This window comes from Miniopterus natalensis, chromosome 7 (genome assembly GCF_054644295.1).
Source record: "Miniopterus natalensis isolate mMinNat1 chromosome 7, mMinNat1.hap1, whole genome shotgun sequence".
Classification (NCBI taxonomy): Eukaryota; Metazoa; Chordata; class Mammalia; order Chiroptera; family Miniopteridae; genus Miniopterus; species Miniopterus natalensis.
This window is the reverse complement of record NC_142087.1, coordinates 35,709,126-35,730,049: the sequence shown is the minus strand read 5'-3', so window position 1 is coordinate 35,730,049 and position 20,924 is coordinate 35,709,126. Positions and strand designations below refer to the sequence as shown.

At 45.5% G+C, this 20,924-nt stretch overlaps 1 protein-coding gene across 1 annotated transcript; it reads right to left on the bottom strand.

Moving 5' to 3' along the window:
* Positions 1-7,708: 7,708 nt before the first annotated feature.
* RBFA (ribosome binding factor A) lies at positions 7,709-19,684 on the bottom strand. The gene is given in 8 exon segments (XM_087818928.1): positions 7,709-8,677; positions 8,679-8,988; positions 10,155-10,228; positions 11,625-11,709; positions 15,296-15,408; positions 16,014-16,190; positions 16,824-16,866; positions 19,492-19,684. Coding segments are annotated over 8 exon segments (1,071 nt in total). The 5' UTR covers positions 19,653-19,684; the 3' UTR covers positions 7,709-8,569.
* Between the last annotated feature and the right edge of the window lie 1,240 nt (positions 19,685-20,924).

Below are 20,924 nucleotides of genomic sequence, written 5' to 3'. Positions count from 1 at the left end.
TTTTAGTTTGTTTCTCTGAGTTTTCCTTGCATACAAATACAGTGAGCATATAAAAATGGCAACAAACTGCACACAATTTCAAGAATATTTAAAAGTCTTTAAAAAGTATTGCCAAACATTAATGTTCATTGCTAGTTACTTATTCTGGGAATGTATATATTTGAAAACAGAAACTGGTACCTTGCACACCATCTGTAAGCTATTTGGTTTAAAATACCGTAGATAATTAACCAAGGTAGAATGACCGTGTAATGTAACTGCTCTTGGGCAATACTCTCTGTATGTATTAGCAACAACAGACTGAATTTTATGTTGGCATTTGTTTGGGTATAGTGCAATATATTTTGTACACAAGCAGTTTCAATAAAATTTTATCTTCCTCTGCTAAACTGATGTTGATGCAATCCTTACAAATTATTGCCTTTTAAATTTTAAGATAGGAAATCTATAGAAAGTGGTCTGTTACAAAATGTAACTGTTACCATTAGAAGTATGTCATAGGAACTTAACTGTTACCTACCAACTTTCAAGAACTTAATCTTGTTTAATAAGGTGGAAAAAAAAATCAACAAAATGGTACAAAAGAACATTGTGCCATTACAATATGCACTAAGTCTCTTTTTTACAAAGGCTGAATTCAGCAGGGCGCTAACTTGCTTAAATGTGAATTACTAATTTCTAAAACTGTAATTCGACTCGCGTTTTCAAATGGAGTTTATATTAAAATATTTGTGTGCTGTGTATGTTTTCCAGTTCAGAGTCATGTTTTTAAATCTTATTAAAGTTTCAAAAACCTGGGGGAGGGGGGAGAAAAAGTACAGCCGGCAGTCGTGTAAGGGGATGGTGTTAGAGGAAGGGGAGATGCAGGAATAAGAGGAGACCGCTGGGGAGGCCCAGGTGGCAGACGGTGTAGTTTGGAACTGAAATTAGTGCAGTAGCATTGAAGATGGAGAGCAGACAGCTTTGAGATATGTGAGGTGAAGTAGGAAGACTTGATGATGGTTTTGGGGCTGGCTGTGAGTGAAGTGCCGAGAGTGACGGCGTTGAGGGTGGAGTGTCCTAATCATGTTACGTATGGCTGTGGAGACCTCTAGGTCTTACTATTAAATAGTCGGAAATACAGGTCTGGACCTGAGAAGAGAGCCTGGGGTAGAAATGTAAACTTAAAGGTAAGTAATATGGGTGGTAATTGAAGCCCCATACATGGATGAGAGAAGAGTGAACCAAACACAGAGGAATGTGTCGGATGGTGGATGCTTTTTTAAGTCACTTCAACCCTGTGATTCTATTAGTTTAATACAATAATAGTTAAAATACAAATAACTTTATAGACAATTACTTTCCTAGGTTTTCATGGAAAATAAGGCAGTGAAGTCTTCCAATATGGGATGTGCTTCCACTTATTTGTGTCTTCATTTCTTTCAACAGGGTTTTGTAGTTTTCATTGTACGCGTCTTTCACCTCCTTGGCTCAGTAAATTCCTGTTTTATTCTTTGTGATGCTGTTGTAAATGGAGTTGTTTTGTAATTACTTTTTCAGATTGTTCATTGTGTATAGAAATGTCATTGATTTTTGTATGTTGTTCTGTATCTTGCTATTTGCCAAATTCATTTATTACACTAACAGCTTCTGTGTGGAGTCTTCAAGATTTTCTACACATAAAATCATATATTCTGCAAAAAGAGATCATTTTAACTCTCCCTTTCCAATTTGGAGACGTTTTCTTTTTTTCCTAACTGCTCTGGCTAGAACGTCTAGTACTATGATAGACAGACATGGTGAAAGCGGACATCCATGTCTTATTTCTGATCTTAAAGGAACAAACGGCTTTCAGTCTTTCACTATTGATAGGATGTTTGCCGTGGGTTTTCCATATGTGGCTTTTCTTACGTTAAGGTAGCCTCCTATTCCTATCCCTTTTTTCATGGAAGTGTTGAATTCTGTCAAGTGCCTTCTCTGCATCAATTGATATGACCGTGTTTTCCCCCTTCATTTTGTTGATGAGGCATATTACATTGATTTTTCGTATGTTGAACCTTGCACTTCAGGAATAAATCTCACTTGGTCATGGCATGTAATACATTTACTGAACAGCTGGATTCTGGTTGCTGGAATTTTTGTTGAGAACTTTCGCATCAGTGTTCGTAATACTGGTCTGTAGCTTTCCTTCCTTGCACTGTCGCTGTCTCACTTTGGTATCAGGGTTGTGGGGCCTCATAGAATGAGTTAAGTGTTTTTTTTCCTCTTCGGATTTTTGGAAAAGTTTGAGGAGGATTGGTATTAATTTTCTTTAAACATTTGGTAGAATTCAACAGTGAAGATGTAGGTTCAGGGCATTTTGGGGAGAGTTTTGATTACTGATTCAGTCTTCATTATAGGTCTATACAGATTTTCTAATTTTTCATGATTTAGTCTTAGTAGGTGCTTGTTTCAGCAATTTGTCCATTTCATTGACATTTTCCAATTTGTTGGTATACAATTGTTCATACTCATAATCCTTTTTATTTCTGTACAATCGGTAGTAATGTCCCCACTTTCAATTCTGACTTTAGTAATTTAAATATTCTTACTTCATCTAAAGGTTTGTCAACTTTGTCGCTTTTTTTGAAGAAGCAACATTTCATTTCATTGATGTCCTGTACTGTTTTTCAATAAATATTTGTTTCATTTATCTCTGTTGTAATCTTTATTTCCTTCATTCTGCCAGCTTTGGGTTTGTTCCTTTTTCTAGTCCCTTAAATTGCAGTTACATTGTTCACTGAACATCTTTCTTGTTTTTAATGTAAGCATTTTTAGCTATAAACTTCCCACCTTACATTGCTTTCACTGTGTCCTGTAAGTTTCGACATGTCTTTTCATCTCCATTCGTCTCCAATTTCCTGTGGTTTCTTCTTTGATCCATTGTGTTAAATTTTCAGATTTGAATTTCCATCTTATTTCTGTTGATTTCTAACTTCATCCCATTACGTTCATAGAAGATACTGTATGATAGCTGCACTTTCAAATCTATTGAGACTGAACTTGAGGCCTGATGGTCTACCCTGTACAACGTCCCATTGCACTTGAGAAGAACGTGTGCGCTCGGGTAGTGTTCTGTATGCCTGTTGGATGCAGTTCATTTGTTGTAAACCCTCTGCTTCCTTCCTTGCTTACTGTCTGGTTTTTGTATCCATTATTCTGAGGGGGCTTCTGAGGTCTCCAATTGTTTTAGAACTATTTCTCTCATCAGTTCTGTCAGTTTTTCTTAATATTTGCTGGTTCATCATGAAGTGCCTAAATGTTTATATAATTATGTATCTTGTTTTATTGAAACTTTTATTAGTATATAATGTCCTCCCTTGTCTTATGCAATCTTTTTTATTTAAAGTCATTTTTTTCTAATATTAGTGTAGTCAACTGTGGTATCTTTTAGTTACTCTTTACATGGAATCTCTTCTTACATCCTTTCACTTTCAATCGATTTATGTTTTGGATCTAAAGTGAATCTTTTGTAGACAGCATATAGTTGGACAGTATTCTTTATCCATTCTGTTGATCTGTCTTTTCATTCGAGAGTTTAATCCATTTACATTTAAAGCAATTACTGATAAGGAAGGATTTCTGTCATTTTGCTATTTCTTTTCTATATGCTGAATATCTTTTTTGTCCCTCATTCTTGTGTTTAGTTGTTTTTGTTTTTTGTAAAATTCCTTTCTCATTTTCCTTTTATATATTTCTAAAATATATATTTTATATATTTCTTTGTATGTATGCTATAGCTATTTTCTGTGTTTTTACTATGGGGATTACGTTTAGTATCCTAAAGTTATAACATCCCAATCTGGATTCATACCCACTTAATTTTATGACACACAAAAATCCTGCTTCTTTAACAGCTATATCCCCAACTCTTTTGTTTGCTGTCACAAAAATACATATTTATACACTGTGTGCCCTGGAACACAAACTAATAATTCTTTTAAATGCTTAAGTCTTTTAAATTACATAAAAAAGAAAAATGTGGAGTTACAATACTAGCCTTTAGACTAATACATTTTGAAAATGTATTAGTCTCTTAAATCATACAAAAAACAAAAACTAGAATTACAAACTGTTGTTAAAAGCTATTACAACTGTCCACATATTTACCTTTATTGAGATCTATTTTCTCCATAAGTCTTCGAGTTACTGTCTAGTGTCTTTATTTCACCTGTAAGAATCCCTTCAGCATTTCTTGTAGGGTAGATCTAGTGGTCACAAACTCCTCAGCTTTTATTTATCTGGGAGTGCCTGAATTTCTCCCTCACTTTGAAGGACAATTTTGCTGAATATAGGACTCTTGGTTGAAAGGGTGGGGTTTTCTTTTACCAGTTTGAGTATATCATCCCACTGCCTTCTGAACTCCAAAGTTTCTGATGAGAAATCTGTTAATCTAGTTGAGGATCCTTCATATGTGATGATTTGCTTCTCTCGCTGCTTTTGAGATTCTGTTTGGCTTTGAAAGTCTGGTTTTGTGTCTATGAGTTCATCTTTCTTGGAGTTCACTGAGCTTCCTGGATGTTTCATCAAATGTGGGAAATTTTCAGCCATTATTTCTTCAAATATTCTCTCTACCCCTTTCTCTCTCTGTTCTCCTTCTGGGACTCCCACAGTGTGTATGTTGTTCTGTTTGATGGTGTCCCACAAGTGCCTGAGGCTCTGTTACTGTTTCTTCAATCTTTTTTTCTGTTCCTTAGACTCAATAATTTCATTCTTACATATCAGTTTGCTGTTTCTTTCTTGTGCCTATTCAAATCTGACTCTGAATCATTCTAGTGAATACTTCATTAGTTATTTAACTTTTCAGCTCCAGAATTTTATGATTGCTCTTTATTGCCAGGTCCATTTTGTTCATGCATAATTTTCTTGACATATTTTTAGTTCTTTGAGCATTTTAACACAGTTTTAAAGTCTCTGTCTAGTAAGTCTACCATCAGGTCTTTTTCAGAGATCGTTTCTGTTGATTTTTTTCTTTTGAATGAGCCATACTTTCCTATTTCTTTGTATGCCTTATAATTTTTTTAATTGAAAACTGGACATTTGAATCTAATAACATAGTAACTCTGGAAATCAGATTCCATCCCTTTCTCAGATTTTGCTGTTTTATTGTCTGGTTCTTATTTTCTCGTTGTAAGCTGTCCATGTGTCCAGGATCAGCAAAATCCCTCCCCTAAGCTCTCTCCCAATTCTAACACCCTCATGTCTTCCATCTTATCACAAATGCACAAAGACCAGGGTCTGCATGAGAGGAAGGATGCTGTAATCCAGGGTTCACTGTAGCCACTCTGGGCTGGGAGCCCAACTTGTTGCCACAGCTCCCAGAGAGGGATCCAGACACTGCTGTGTATCAGAACATTCTCAAAAAGTTATTATTTCACTATGGAATAAGAGAAGCCTCCAGTGTGTTTCCATCCTAAAAAAGTACAGCTTTGCAGCAATACAGGACCCCATTTTCTAACCCCATCCCCTCCCTGACCTTGATGAGTATGAGACTTCCCAAGATGGAGCCAAACCCACAGGACAAAAGTTGGTGGCACAGGCTAGGCGGGATTGTATATTACAAATGCTGTGCCTTAAGACCTTGCAGGCCTAAGCTTGTGCACAGGTAGACAACACACGTGCACACACACAGATAGACTCACATACATGAGCACTCACACTATGTACACTTACACACATGCACACACAGGCTGACTCACAAACAGGTACCCACACACATTTTAGTACAGAGCTCTGAGGTTGTAAGTAGCACATGGCCAGGTTTTGCTGGTTTATGTAGAATTCAGGCAAGAATCTACAGTGGATCTTTTGTCATTTCTCAAAGGCTCTTCCTCTGCTTTTCTTCTTCTGATAACTGAAACACATTCACACATAACTTACTCTTGGCCTTCTTACCAAGATTAACATACTGAAAAAAACCATTTAGAAGACCCAATATTTGAGCATGGGAACCAGACAGTGGCAGCTGACTCCTCGTAAACTTTTTTGGCCCCAATGATGTGTGATGCAGGCATCCAGCCTGTGTGCCAATTTGCAAGTCATAGGCCTGAGCAGTGACCAACATCAGCAATTAAAAGTCATCCAGATGGAAAGACCAGCCTGCACAACACAGATGCCACTATCAGGCCAGTCACTCTGATATGAAGACAGGTGCCTGCTCTTCTGATGTGGTTCTCAGCCCCCAGAACATGTTCAGGAAATGCAGAGATGAGTCAATATGACCAAACTTCCCCTCCCTTGTGAACAGGGCTCCAGTAGAAGCGCTCTGAGGGTCCACTTGTGAACACCATCCAGGCTCACCTTTCAGTCTCCCTTCCTTGACACAAACTTATTTACTTCCTTCTATTATTGGTGCAAGTACCAACTCTGTCCATTTTTGGCCCCTTTATTTTCACTCTACTTAATACTATTATGTGGTGTTTAGCCATCCTTACAAATAGTCTTAAATCCTTCCTATAAGAGTATGGAATACAAACAAAATTTCCTAGGTCCGAAAAAATACTGTTCTTGCCATCTGTTAACTTTATACAGAGCTTGGCCCTGGAGCACACATACAAAGAAAAAAAGAGCAACCAGCATCTTGCACCAGCCTCTCCTACAATCCCTACTTCTTTGATACGTGAAGGCTGATGGGCACATCTGCATTTTGCTGCATGCTGATGTCACAACCCAGGAGCCTCACCACCACACTCACCCCTTGGCACTTGGGACCTGGGTACTTCCTGCAGTATGGACGTGGAATTAGTGGTCAGTAGAGCAGGTGTCTCAGTGCTGTGGGGTCCACTATTAATCATGTCTTTCCAACCACCTCTTTTAACTAGTTCACTCCCAGGCCAATATGCCCTCTGCCCGGGGTGATCCCAGAGCCAGGTGCTGGACAACTAGAAACGCCCCTACAGCCCAGAGCCTGCTGAAGTTATTCAAACCATCTAATCCTAACTTTGCTCAAACCTGTCTACCCTGCCTCACCCATTCCTTTCTGGAGAAACCACAGCACAGGCTCTGGGCCATGCTCCTCCCTCATTGCTTCTGCCTCCTGATCACCATACGCTTCCTGGTGGTCCTGCAGTGTGGCTCCTCCTCTTGGGAACTGCAAGTAGCAAATGCTTCCTTCAAGGCAGCCGTCTCCAAGTCTGTCATCTTCACATACCTGACAAGAACAAACCCCTCATACATTTTAACACAGGTCCATCCCCGTGTACACTCCTTCAGTCAGGAGAGAAGAGGCTGTGTAACCAACCTGTACTCCCAGGAAATGCTCCCCACACGAGGCTACCCATATCCTTTGAGGGTGGGTGGGACTGCACATGTGCTACCCAAACATCAACATGCCTAGAGCACCTGCAGGGGTCTGCCTGTATCCTGTGATGTGGGCCCTTCAGTGGGGCCACTGTGCTGTCAAAGGCAGAGCTGCTTGGTGCCATGTCCCTGCTGGAGCACCATGCTTGGTCCCTGATGCCTCTAGAGGAAGCAATGCTGGGGGTTTGCCAGGACTGCAGAGGTGAGAGCAATGCTTTCCTTCCTTAAACACTTTACAAAAATGGAAATTATATTCCAAGTTCCCGTGCTTTATCTTAATAGTGCACCTGTCTCTGATTAAATACTAAAAATTATATTAACAAAGTTTAGATAAAGTTAATGATACTTGGGAAAGGGAGCTATCCCAAGCCCAAGAGAATGCATCTCCATGTCAGAATTAAATAATGATGTATTTTACTTTCCCAAGCAGCTCTACAACTTGTGCCTGAACAACACTCATCTGACACATTCTTTCTCTGAAAGGCACATCACAGCCATCTTGCACTTAGGAAAACTAGACAGCACTTCAGCACAATTCTTGGGGCCATTTTTAAACAGTGAAATCACCACCAAAAAACACAAAAATGTGGCACTAAATAAACCGTGAAAAGCAGTTGTTTACAGTATGAGAGGAAATGAGAAGGCAAAGCACTGCCTTGTCTGAACTTAACTGGGATGTGTGCATTGCATGACTCTAACTTCCACCTCTCTGGGCACATCCAAGAATGACTGTGAAAGTGCCCTGAGTGCTGGTTTGGGGGTTAAGAAGAAATTTTAGTGAGCCCTGGCTGGTGCAGCTGACCAGTTGTGTGCCGTCCAGTGCACTGAAAGGTTCCCAATTGGATACCTGGTCGGGGCACATACGCAGGACTGCAGGCTAGATCCCCGGTATGGGGTGTGCAGGAGGCAGCCAAGCCAATTGATGTTGCACTCTCACATCAATGTTTCTCTCTCCCTCTCCCTTCCTCTCAATCCAAAAATCAATAAAAAAATCTTAAAAAAAAGAAATTTTACTGAGTAGGCTAACCTGCAAATAGAGTCTGCAAATAATGAGGATCAGCCTTATTGTCATCAATCTACAGGTTTTTATGCACTTTCCACAGGCCATCTGACTTTGCACAGTACCAGTAGTAGCAGGGCTGAGAGGTAACTGGAGTAACATGGCTGCACATCCTACACGGCTTTCCTGTGAAGCACCGAGATGGCTGTGCCTCCCCAAAGCAGAGTTCCCACCAGGTGCAGCGCTGGAGCCTCACAGCCCATGCCCTTCATGATCCTTAACCATCACCTCGGTCCTTCCTGTCATCGCCTCTCTCTGCTTCCGGTTCCTGCTCTGCGTCTCGGAGCTCCCACTCGTGTCCCAGGGCGAGCTCCTCACGCAGGGCCCTGCCATCGTCCAGGGCGTCTTCACTCACCAATCCCCATGGGTAGTTCTTGGGGGAGAGGTCGTCATCCGCGCGAGGCTTGGCTTTCTTTCTCCTTTTCGTTTGCCTTGTCAGCTCAGCCACCTGCTCTGGCGCCAGCCGTACTGGGCTCTCGCCCCCGCGTCCCTTCTCTTTCCTCCTCTTGTACTCCATGATCTGCTTGTTGAGCGCCTCGTGATCAATCCCACACAGGCTCGAGTGCACAGCAGAGCCCAGAGTGTCAGGCGGCAATGGGGCACCTGGGTCCCTGGAGGGGAGAAGCACAGATGGAGCAAGCACCAGAGCAACCGCGCGGGAGCCCCTGGGCCAGCACTTCACCTTCCCACACCCACTGCCTATGAACCACCCTGAGGTCTGCCTAGTAGACACCGTGGAGGACAGGACACTGGGGTTGGTTTTGGCTCTCTCCAGCCCAGGGCCACTCAGTTAGCACTCTTGGTGCCTGCATGTGGCACACGCCTTGACGGTTCTAATGCAGCCATCTGCATGGTCACTGGACACATTTTCAATTTTTCCCCCCATTTAAATATGGCCAGCACACTAGGCCAGTTAAACAGAATTTTGGATAGGGCTACCTGATGAAACAAAGTGAAAGAGAACAGTCTATTCTGAGAGCAAAATGAAAGGATCCTTTCAAAACCGAAATCTGGCCATGTCACACAGCTGAGCCCTCCAACTCTCCCTTCTGAAAGGCTCTATGCCCACAGGTTTGGCTGCCCACCTGGCTCCTCGCTGGTCTGGGACACATGGACTCACTGCAGCTTAGTGCAGCCTGTGCTCTAGCTCAGCAGTCCCTGAGTGCAGCACCCACTGCCTGGCAGGCTGGGTCCTGTGGGTCCCCCAAAGTTCCAACAGTGCCCACGTAAGGCAGATGCAGCCACCTAGGAGCACAGGCCAAGAGCCTGCCACCACTGTTTCCCTGCCTGGATCGGCCCCTCCACATATACCTCTCGAATCCTCACCACCTTTTCTGAAGCTCGCCCTACAATGTGGCCTCACCCAGAGTACTTATCTGTGATGTCTACTACTTCCTGTTGGCCTCCCCTAGTAAAACACAAGCTCCCAAGCCACTGCCCTCTGCTCTGCTCAGGGACATCCCTAAATGCTAGAACAGGGCTGGGAATGCAGTTAGCACGTGATGGAAACACACAGCAAATGAGGAAGAGGGAGAAACACAGTCCTGCCCTGACAAGTCTCTGGAGCGACCACAGCCACCAGAGGCCCCAGAACTGCTGGGTGGACCTCCCACAGCCTCAGTGAGCCACAGGGTACTGTCACCAGGCGACCCCCGAACCTGATGCAGGCCTCGTGGGGCTGGGCCACAGGGCACACAGACGGCAGGGACACAGTGGGAGACGCAATCCCACATCTGCACATCCGCCCGAGAACCGAGCACATGTCCACTTGTATCACCTGAAGTCACTTTGTGTAAGGTCTTCTTTTTCATCGGGGGGTCCAAGATCAGCGACGGCCAGTAACCGATCCACCTGGGAAGGAACAGAGGGCAGTTCAGCAAGCCACGCCCTCAGCATTTCACCAGAGCTGACATAACAAGCGTAACAAGCATCGTGCGCCCTGCACTGTGCCACGGGCCTTCCAGGCACCACTTTAGGTCTCTCCTGCAGCAACACTTTCCAGATGACGAGACATTCAATAGCCCGTGCTTTCAAACACCTGTTTGAAAATGAAAAGTTTTTAAAAAACATTTACATTTGTAAATGGTAGTCAAGTGTATGAAACAACATTTAGCTGTTAGTGGAATTACCTAAGTAACATTTACTGTTTTGTCAAATGCTTGTTTTGCCACAGGATTTGTGTTTGGAAGAAGGCTGACGGGGACCCATCAGCTCCCAGGGCAGTGCCCACTCCAGTGAGAGCCCAGACAGCCCATCACTCTGCAGCAACAGAAAGCAGTGTCACCCACAGGCGCTGATAAAAATTACAAATGTGCAAAGAGGCAGAACTGGGAGTTTAATCAGTGCACAGAAAACACCAGAAACAGGACTGACATAGCAAGGACAAACTGGGAGAAAAGACTTGTAACACACACTCTGACAAGGGACTTGGACCAGACACATAAGGAGTTTGCACAACCCAACAATAAGCAGAAATAAAAACAGCAGGATTGGCCCTGGCCGGTGTGGCTCAGTTGGTTGAGGCATCCCATGCACCAAAAGGTCACCGGTTCAATTCCCGGTCAGGGCACATGCAGGTTTCAGGTTCAATCCCCAGCCAGGGTACGTACGGAAAGCAACCAGTCGACCTTCCTCTCCTCTCTCTCCCTCCCTCTCCCTTCTTCTCTCTCTGAAGTCAGTAAGAACATATCCTTGGGTAAGGATTAGAAATGAGAATAACAACCAGAGGCAGATTGAAATTCGGGGAGTGAGAGGAGTCATAAGCACAGAGGGTAGCTCTGGCTGCCTTACGTTTATAAATTAGGAACTGGAGCTCTGGCTCGCTAGTTAAGAGTTAGAGATAAGCATTAGGAACTTAAAAGCCCTGGCTGGGTGGTGCAGCTGGTTGGAGCATCACCCCATATACCAAAGGGATGCGGATTCACCCCATATACCAAAGGGATGCGGATTCGATTCCCAGTCGGGATGTGTACTGGAGACAACCGATCGATGTTTCTCTCGCAAAGACTTTTTTTCTCCCTCCAACCCCTCTGAAATCAGTGAAACCATATGCCGGGGTGAGGATTGAAAAACAATTAGAGCCAGAGAAAGGGGTGATGTCTGGTGACTCGGGATGGGAACGAGCATGGGAGTTTGGTCTTTTCATTTGAAGCCTTTCAAGTGTTACTTGTGTAAACTCTAAGTATTATCATTCTAGAAATCTCACTTTAAACTTTACGTCATAAAGTCTGCGATTTAAAGGCCTCACCTCGGCTAGCGCTGCATGTTCTTTGTCCTGAACAAACACTATTGGCGGCACATTCCTCAGAGTCTGCTGGGCCATCAAAAGGTGCCTGGAGAGAGACAACACAGATTAGCGCTGTGACAGGTGACACTTACAGGAGAGGTGGGACAGGGCCAGAAACAAAAATATGTGATAATCTCACAGAGACATAAGAAATAAGATTTGCTTATCCACTCTCCAAAGATGAAAATGTTAGCCCACAGAAGTCTTTAGCTGACCGCACATTCCAACAGGCGTAAGAAATGCATCACCACCACAACGGCTTGTAATTCTCTAAATGCAACTTTTGAGAGCCCGTAAATAATCTGATCTAAACTAGATGCCCTCCTGCGTATCTCAGTGGCCTTGGGCTCCACAGCTGGTCACTAACCACCCAGCCTCGATCCAATGGACATGCATCGGCAATGACACCACCAGCATGCGACACAGTCCCCAACCACCCAGATATCACAGAAGTGATCTCTGCATTATTCAATCATAACAAGCAGATAAAGGTAAATCTGGGTGCAAGTACCCAGGGGAAATGTGGCTGTGGCGTGCAGTGTATGGCTCAGTGACAGACGACCCTGGTACATAGTTATGGAAAAACCTTTACACTAAACCCTGATTGATCAGAAGAGATGGGAAAAGAGACATTCTGTTTAACTTAACTATCTAACCACCTAAAAATTAACCAGAGGACAATACTGTTATCTCTCGACACTTGTTGGAAATCTCTCATTTTGTTTCTGTTAAATGTAAAAATTAAACTAACCAACCATTCTCTAGTACACACCTTTACAGACACCTAGGGATCACTGTGACAGGTGTCAATGATCACCATGCAGGAGAGCTATGCAGACAATGTAAAATACCAGCTCCTTGTACGACTCTGACTTCTCAACATCTGCCCCCTCCTCCTGACAATTCAGGATGTTATAAGGGGAGAGGTGAGAGCGACAGAGAAAGCAGAGGGAAGCAGGAAGGAGAGATTCCAATTCTGAGTGCTGGTTGGTTAGGGTTTCTGGATTTTTTAAGCCTGAGGAGAAAACTGAATAACTTTACTATCACCCAGCTCAGCAGGTCTCAAAACCTCAGGATCCCTTTACACTAAAAAAATTAGAGGACCCCAAAGATCTTTTGTTTATGTGGGTTATATCCATCAATATTTATCACACGAGAAATTAAAACTAAAAATTTTAAAAATATGTATTTATTAATTCATTTAAAATAAACCCTCTAGGCCGTGTCTGGGTAGTTCAGTAGGTTAGAGTGTCATCCCAATAAGCCAAGGTTGCAGGTTCCATCCCCGATCAGGGCACAGACAAGAATCAACCAATGGCCCTGGCTGGTTGGGCTCAATGGTTAGAGCATCGGCCAGCGGACTGAAGGGCCCCAGGTTTTATTCAGGCCAAGGGCACATACCTCAGTTGCAGGCTCAATCCCTGGCCCTGGTCGGGGCGCATGCGGAAGGAAACCAATCGATGTCTCTCTCACACTGATGTCTGTCTCTCCCTCCCTTTCCCTCCCTCTCTCTCTGAAAAGCAACGGAAAAAATATCCTCGAGTGAGGGTTAAAAAAAACCAAAAAACTAATGAATGCACAGAAAGTGGAAAAACAAAGCAACGTCTCTCTCTCTCTCTCTCTCTCTAAAGAGCAATAAATAAGTAAAAAATAAACCCCTAAACATTCACATAGATATTTTTAATGGAAAAAGAACTGTATTTCCCAAAAACAATTATTGAAAAAAGTGGCACTACATATAGAGTTGCAAACTTCTTTAATGCTCTGCTTAATGAAAGACAGCTAGATTCTCATGTTTGCATCTACATTCAATCTGTTCTCATGTTATGTTGGTTGAAATATAAGAAAATCTGGCCCCACACAGATCTGTGACTGGAAAATGGAGGGATGGAGGGTTATATGAACATCCTTAAGAAAAATGTGCATCTTTGTGATACTAAACAAAAACTCAACACGTGGTAGTTTTTTAAAGGTTACCTGCAATGTGGAATCTGAAACCAGACCAATGACCCAGCCGGTGTGGCTCAGTGGTTGAGTGCCGACCCACGAACTAAGAGGTCAGGGGTTCAGTCCCTGGTCAGGGCACATGTCTGGGTTGCTGGCTCGATCCCCGGCAGGGGAGCATGCAGGAAGCAGCTGATCAATGATGGGCTCTCATCAATGTTTCTATCTCTCCTTCTCCCTTCCTCTCTCTTTAAAAAAAACACATTTGAAACCAGACCAATGAACATCTCACTGTCACACTAAACTCTTGCACTTTGGCCTTTACCTATGCGTGACTCTGTAACCTCACGCACTGGTCATCTGCAAACACTAGGTCAGCAAGTGATAGACTTTCAGAAGGCTGACTGACAAATTTCACCACATAACACCACATTTGTTAGCATTACCACCATCTCATCAGGAGGCTGTAAGTCTTGGAAAGCAGTCAAACTCACAGTGGTAGATATACTTTCTAAAATTCTGATTTTTACTTGAAAGTCTGAATTTCATCACTGGCAACAAGTATGGTCAGTTGATTTCCCTGAAGTGACAGGTTCACTTGGCCCAGTTGCAAGTGTCTGTCAAATACCCAAATTTGAAAAACTGTAGTTGGTTCTCTCGCTCCTTCGGGTAAAAAAGGGTCTATTTCAGCACACACAGCGTCATTCCCAAGGATAGCTACCCTACCTCAGCCCAGCAGGGGCTCCACACACACTTCCCACCACACACAATGCTAAAGAGATGTATCCAAGAGTCAAAATTTAATAAATTAGTAACTTGCTTATCCATCAGGAATATTCTTAAACTGGCCGTTTTGGTTTTTTTAATAGAATTTTTAAAAAAATTTCTTTTATATATCTATATTGATTTTAGAGAGAAGGGAGAGGGAAAGATAGAAACATCAATGATGAGAGAGTCATTGATCAGCTGCCTCCTGCACGCCTCCGACTGGGGATAGAGCCCAAAACCCGGGCACGTGCCCTGACTGGGAATCGAACCTTGATCTCCTGGATCCCAGGTCAACGCTCAACCGCTGAGTCATGACGGCCGAGCAAACTGGCCTTGTTTTTACTGTATGTGGCATGAAGCTGTGACTACAGGACCTGTGGGCCAGCAGTTCTGCCTACTGTGGCTTCAGTGCAAATGTCCACACTGTGAGAAAAGAAAATAACACCATACTGTGAAAACACCTTTAACCTCATGAACCCCTAAAAAGATCTCAGGATCCCCTAGGGGTCCAGGACCACACTTTGAGAAACACTTATCTAGATTATGGCTTACATAAAAATGTAAATTATACTCTGAAGTTCAAGGCAATGCTTGCAGCCCTGCTTGGGTGGCTCAGCTGGCTGGAGCATTGTCCCGTACACCAAAGGGTCATGCGTTCAATTCCCAGTCAGGACACACCCTTAGGTTGCAGGTTTAGTCCCCGGTTGGGGAGTGTACAGGAGGCAACTAATCCATGTTTCTCTCTCTCCCTTCCTCTCTGTAAAACCAATCAATCGTCAATAAAAAAACACTAACATATCCTCGGGTAAGAAAAAAAATTAAAAGAAAAAAAAAAGCATCCAAAATTTTCCTCAAAAGCAAAAATATGTCACAAAACAGGCTGGGAAATTCCAGGTGCTGCAAAAGCAAAGCCTCCTTACCTCATATGTGCTGCGCATCTCTGCAGGACGGCCTGGGTGTGCTTGTTCTGCTCGGCGGAGACAGTCGTCCTCCAGTACACGCGACAGGCAGAGAAGTCTGAGGTCAGAGACACCTGACACCGCCCCCCCAGCAAATCCCTTTCAGCTTAAGTGGGTTTTTGGCAAACAATGCACAGGAGATGAAAATTAAAGTGACAGCAGCCACCACCTGGGCTTGTGCTCCGGCTGGACTCACAGGCCACCATCTCCTGCGCACACTCAGCTGCTGAAGCGGAGCCAGAAACCAAACCCTCACCTCCCCGACCCCCACCCCACAGCACTAACTGCAAACACCTGAACTGCCACTACTCTCATTACTTCCCTCTGGCTCAACTCACTCTAAGCGGACAGATGGCAGGATGTCACCTCCTTTGTCTCTACTTCAAGACAAAGGCAGACAAATCCACTTCTCGCCCGACCTGCAGGTCTCTGAATGCTCCATGTCACCACACTTATGGGGCATCTAACCACACACTTGGTGCTGTCTGGTCAGGGACACCTCCCTCCCCTGCTTTCCCACCACACGCATCCCCTCCATCTTCAGTACTTAAATGGCCACACTTAGCATCACTTCTGCAACCCAAATAAAGACGCTGTGAGTGACCTGGTGCCTTTTTCTTAACCGATAGGCCAGCAGTTCTCAGCCCCATTTCTTCCCAGCGTGGCCCCAGCACTGTACCTTGGAGAGCTCCACATTCAGGTCGTAGATCTCTTGGCTCACTTCAGGGGTGCACAGTAAATCGCTGAGGGCTTTGTAGAGGAGGCCGTTCAGGGCCCTCAGGCGCACGTGGTCTTCCTTCCTGGTTTTCTTTGAGGTGCCCTTTGTTAGGAATTCCAACTGGGATGGCTTGTAAGTCTGCATGAAGAAGGACAGACAGAAAGTCAACACTAGCCTGTACATTAAACTTGCACTAACTTACAAAAAAGGCAGCTAGGAAGAACTTGAACAGCTTGATGAACAAGAAACAATGTTATGCTCCACCACCTCAGCTTTAAGATATTTTATTTTACAGAGCTGGATCCTTCCAGATTTTAACTAGCATTCCTCCAAGATAAAAATTACTGCCAGTACATATTTTTCAAGAAAAATTTTTACTGAAATATAATTCACACATTGTAAAATTCTCCCTCTTGAAACATACAATTCAGTGGTTTTTAGTATACATAGAGTATTTTTTGCTAACCAGAGCCATTAATTACATAAACTTCTACAATGTACCTATACATCTGTGTGTGTTATACACACATAAACTGAATGGACATTACTATGTCAGAATTTGATAATAAATATGACATTCTGGAAAATTTTAGTGTTGGTAATTTTTTTTAAAGGTGAAAATTCCATGTTACCAATTCATCCAATTCCACCCCTACAGACCCTGCCTCTCCAATAAGGAAATGAAAGGCTGCCAGGCTAGAGCTTTGCCAACTTTTGGAACCTCGTGCCCATCGAGGCTGTGAAGTGGCTCATTGCTGCCACTCTACTTACCAAGTGAGAGCCCAGGGAAGGGCCTTCGTACCAAAACTTCTTTCTATGGTGAGAAAATAAGAATTATGTTGGATACCAATAACAATTTTTAAAAAGTTACATAAGCTAACTAGAGCTTATGATACCACAACTGTTTCTTAGGAGCTAAACTTGGGCACTGATATTATGAGACTAGGAATCTACCTAACTAACAACAATGTAGGCTGTGGGGGAGAGACAGAAGATGGTTTTAATCCAACCTCATAATTTTTACTCAGTCTACTTCTAGTCCCAAAGGTAGAGAAAGAGGATCTTAAAAATACACCTACCTAACTGCACCTGAACATTGCACTCTACCTGGTAAAGCTGTCTCCAGGGGGTGTAGGTGAATGACTGGGGCTGAACAACTAAGTAAACTGGTGCAGGGGGAGGTTCCAGGTGAGCAAGGAAAGGAAGCTAGAATGGTCCATGCAGTAGTGGATTACAGTTGGAGATTTGTATGAACTTAAGTTTCACTTATGACAGATACAGATGGTTACATACAGAAACGAAAGAAATAAGTGTATATACAGGAGTTAACATAAACTCCTATTTTTTGCTTTGTCAGCTGAAAGGGCCTAAAAGACAGAAATCCCAGTAGCAATGCACATAATCAGCTCTCAGATCATGGATTCTAAAGCTATTCTCCAACAAGGGGAACCAAAGCTACTTGGAGAAATGGCTGGTTCTAGAACTGAGGCATCGTGTAGCACCACAAAGTAAGGAAGTGCTAAAAAATAAAAATAAAAAATGTAAAAGCACCACAAACCCCATAATGATGGGTATGTCAGAGCATACAGGAGCCAACTGAAAGAGCTCCCATGGTCAAACCAGAACAAGTTGAACAAAACCAAGTACTGCTGGACTGTAACCCAAGACCATACTAACAGGGTTCATAAACGGGGAAGAGACACATCACCCATGCAGAATTCCAAATAATTCATGAGCCTAACTCCCCCACTCCTTATGTGTGGGCTGCACAAGGAGACTTCTCCCCAGAGACAGCAGCATAGGATGGGTGGCAGGTAGCTTTACAGTGGATAAACCTGATAGAACGAGCTCAGTCGAGGATCAAGGCTGACATCAAGTGATAAACCAGGTTGACAGCATGTGCCCCAGGCAGGACGTGATGAAAATGGCATTTAACCTCTTGGTCTTCCTCCCAAGAACCTATACACCCAGTACAATCATGAGGAAAACGTCACACAAACCACAATGGAGAGGCATCCTACGAACATCTAACTGGTATCCCTTAACACTGTCAAGGTCTTCACAAACAGGAGCAGTATGAAAAACTGACACAGTCAAAAAGAGCCTAAAAAGAAGATGACTATGTTATGTGGTCCCCAAATAGGATCCTGGAACAGAAAAAGACATTAAGTAAAACCTAAGGAAAAGTAAATAAAGCATGGACTTTAGTTAATGATAGCATGTCAATATTGGTTCATTAATTAGAACAAATGCGCCAGACTAATGTAAGATGTTAAAACAGGCTTTATGGAAACTGTACTGTCTTTGCCAATTTTTCCATAAACCTAAAACTGTTTTTATTTTTATTGTTATTTAATTGACTTCAGAGAGAAGGACAGGGGTACCGAGAGACAGAAACATCAATGAGGAGAGTCATTGATGGGCTGCCTCCTGCTCGCCCCCTACTGGGGACCCGCCAAAATCGGGGCATATGCCCTGACTGGGAATCCAACCCCGACCTCCTGGTGCACAGGGGGCTCAACCACTGAGCCAGGCAGCTGGGCTAAAACTGTTTTTAAAAATCTTCCATTGCCCTGGCCCAGTGGTTAGAGCACTGGCCTGCCCACCAAAGGTTCTGGGTTTGATTCCTGGTCAAGGGCACCTGCCTGGGTTGCAGGTTCGCTCCCCACCCCCAGGAGGGGTGGGTGCCGGAGGCGACCAGCTGATTCATCAGTGCCCCCCCCTGTGAAAAGCAGTGAAAGTGTGTCCTCAGGTGACAATGAACAACAAAAAGTCTATTAAAGAAAAAAAAAAACCTACCATGTAGATCCACAAAAGCGGTATGGAAATTAACATATTTCATTATATTTACCTCTTACCATAAAAATCTATCCTGACAAGCTTTCAAATTTATTCCTCAAATTAAGCCCATCCACGTGGAAAGCACTGACGCGGGAAGAAAGTGCTTCACGGTTTTCCACCTTCCTTCCCCGTCCGATGAAGCCGCTCTCCTGAAAAGCGCGACCGGCCACGAGAGCGAACAGGAACGTCCGCTCCTCTGGCCTCGCGCGTCCGTGGAGCGCCGGTGGGTTTCAGGGGACTTAGCACCGTCACCGAAGCTGTCCAGGGCCCGAGGAAAGGCTGCGCAGGAAACCCGCAAACGCCGAGCGCGGGGCTGCCGGGGCTCTTCCAGCGGCCGCTCGGCCCGCGGGCCGGGGCTGCGCCTCGGGAGCGCGGGGGGCCCCACGCCCGCCCCGCGGCCCCGCCGTCCGAGGAACCAGCCCGCGGGCCCCACGCCCGCCCCGCGGCCCCGCCGTCCGAGGAACCAGCCCGCGGGCCCCACGCCCGCCCCGCGGCCCCGCCGTCCGAGGAACCAGCCCGCGGGCCCCACGCCCGCCCCCACCCGCCCGCACCCGGAGCGCGCCGACCCCGCCCCGACCCCGCGCCCCGGGCGCCGTACTTGGTTTTCGAAGCAAATTTCTTGAGCAGGTTCTTGCCGCAGGGCACCGGCGAGCCGCGCAGGCCCCGGGCACCCCGGGGAAGCAGCCCGGCCTGGCGGCCGCAGAGCAGCGCCCGAAACCCCGCGGGGGGTCCCAGCAGCCGGGGGGCCGCCACCCACATCGCGGCGAGAGAGCCCTGGGGCGACGCGGGGCGACGCGGGGCGGGGCGACGCACGTGCGGAGCGGGGCGGGGAATACGGGGGGCGGGGCGGGGATACGGGGGCGGGGGGGGCGACGCGGGGCGACGCGGGGCGGGGCCTGGAGGACGGGAGGGGCGGTGCCTGGAGGCGGGGGCGGGGCGTGAACGGGAGGGGTCCCAGGGCCGTGAGGTTGGCCTCGGGGCCCCGCACCCCCTGGGGCCGCCGTGCGGGCGGGAGTAGGGTCACGCGGACGCACGAACCTGCCGAGCGAGCCTCCTGCGGCTCCCCTGCCCCAAAACCGCCAGGGAAGAAGACAGGGGGCAGGTTTGCTTGTGGTTTGGGGCGTCCTGCGGTGGAGCCCTCATGTGTCTGCCTGTTTGCACTGCCAGGTCCTTTGCTCTTGTCGAGTGTTTTCGCCCTGTACCACCTCCTTACCAGGTTCAAAACTCCTCCGGAAGGGGCACACTCCTCCCCAGCCCGTCGTCACCGGCACCCCTGAAAACTGCAGCAGACCAGGCACTCTCACCTCCCTGTCTCCCCCTCGCTCCTCACAGGCCCACAGAGATGCTGCATCCCTTGGTCTTGTCCCCCACTAGTCAGTAAACCCAGGACAGTGACCTACCGCAGCCCCTGTGCTTAGAACAGGTATGGCACCTAGAAGCTGCTCAATAGGGTGTAGGCTGCGAGAAGACCAGCACCAGGTGTCTGACCGGTGGGGTCAGACCTGACCTGGGTTTAGCAACCTGGGTACTTGAGTTGTGGCTAGGAAAGAATTCAGAGCCAAGGCTCAAACTATAAAAGAACATTTATTTGGAAAACCACAGAGGTGGAAGTAATTTGTAGAAGAAATAATTTTAGGAGGTAAAGGAAGGGCCCTTGGAGCTGAGACGTGAGGAAGGTAAAGGTGACTGGGGGCGCGAGCATGTCCTCCCCAGAGGGAGAGCACACTGGATCTGCCCTCCTAAGGTTTTAAGGGTGGAGTTTTTAGGGGAGGTCCCAGGGGAAGATCTCAATATTCAACAGCTTCCAGGGTGTGTCTTTTCAGGGTTCCTGTCTCCACTGATTGATTGGTTGGCACCTGGGCAGGGGATCATTAGTCAATTCAGCCGGTCCTGAGGTCAGCCATGGGGTCATTTGTCTGGTTTTGCTGCTTTGCTGGGCCTGGAGCTGAAATACGACTGAGGCCTAGATGCTGTCTCTAGGGAGGAAAGGTCAGGGGTCCAAACCCATGACCAGTGATATGCTAGGGTAGG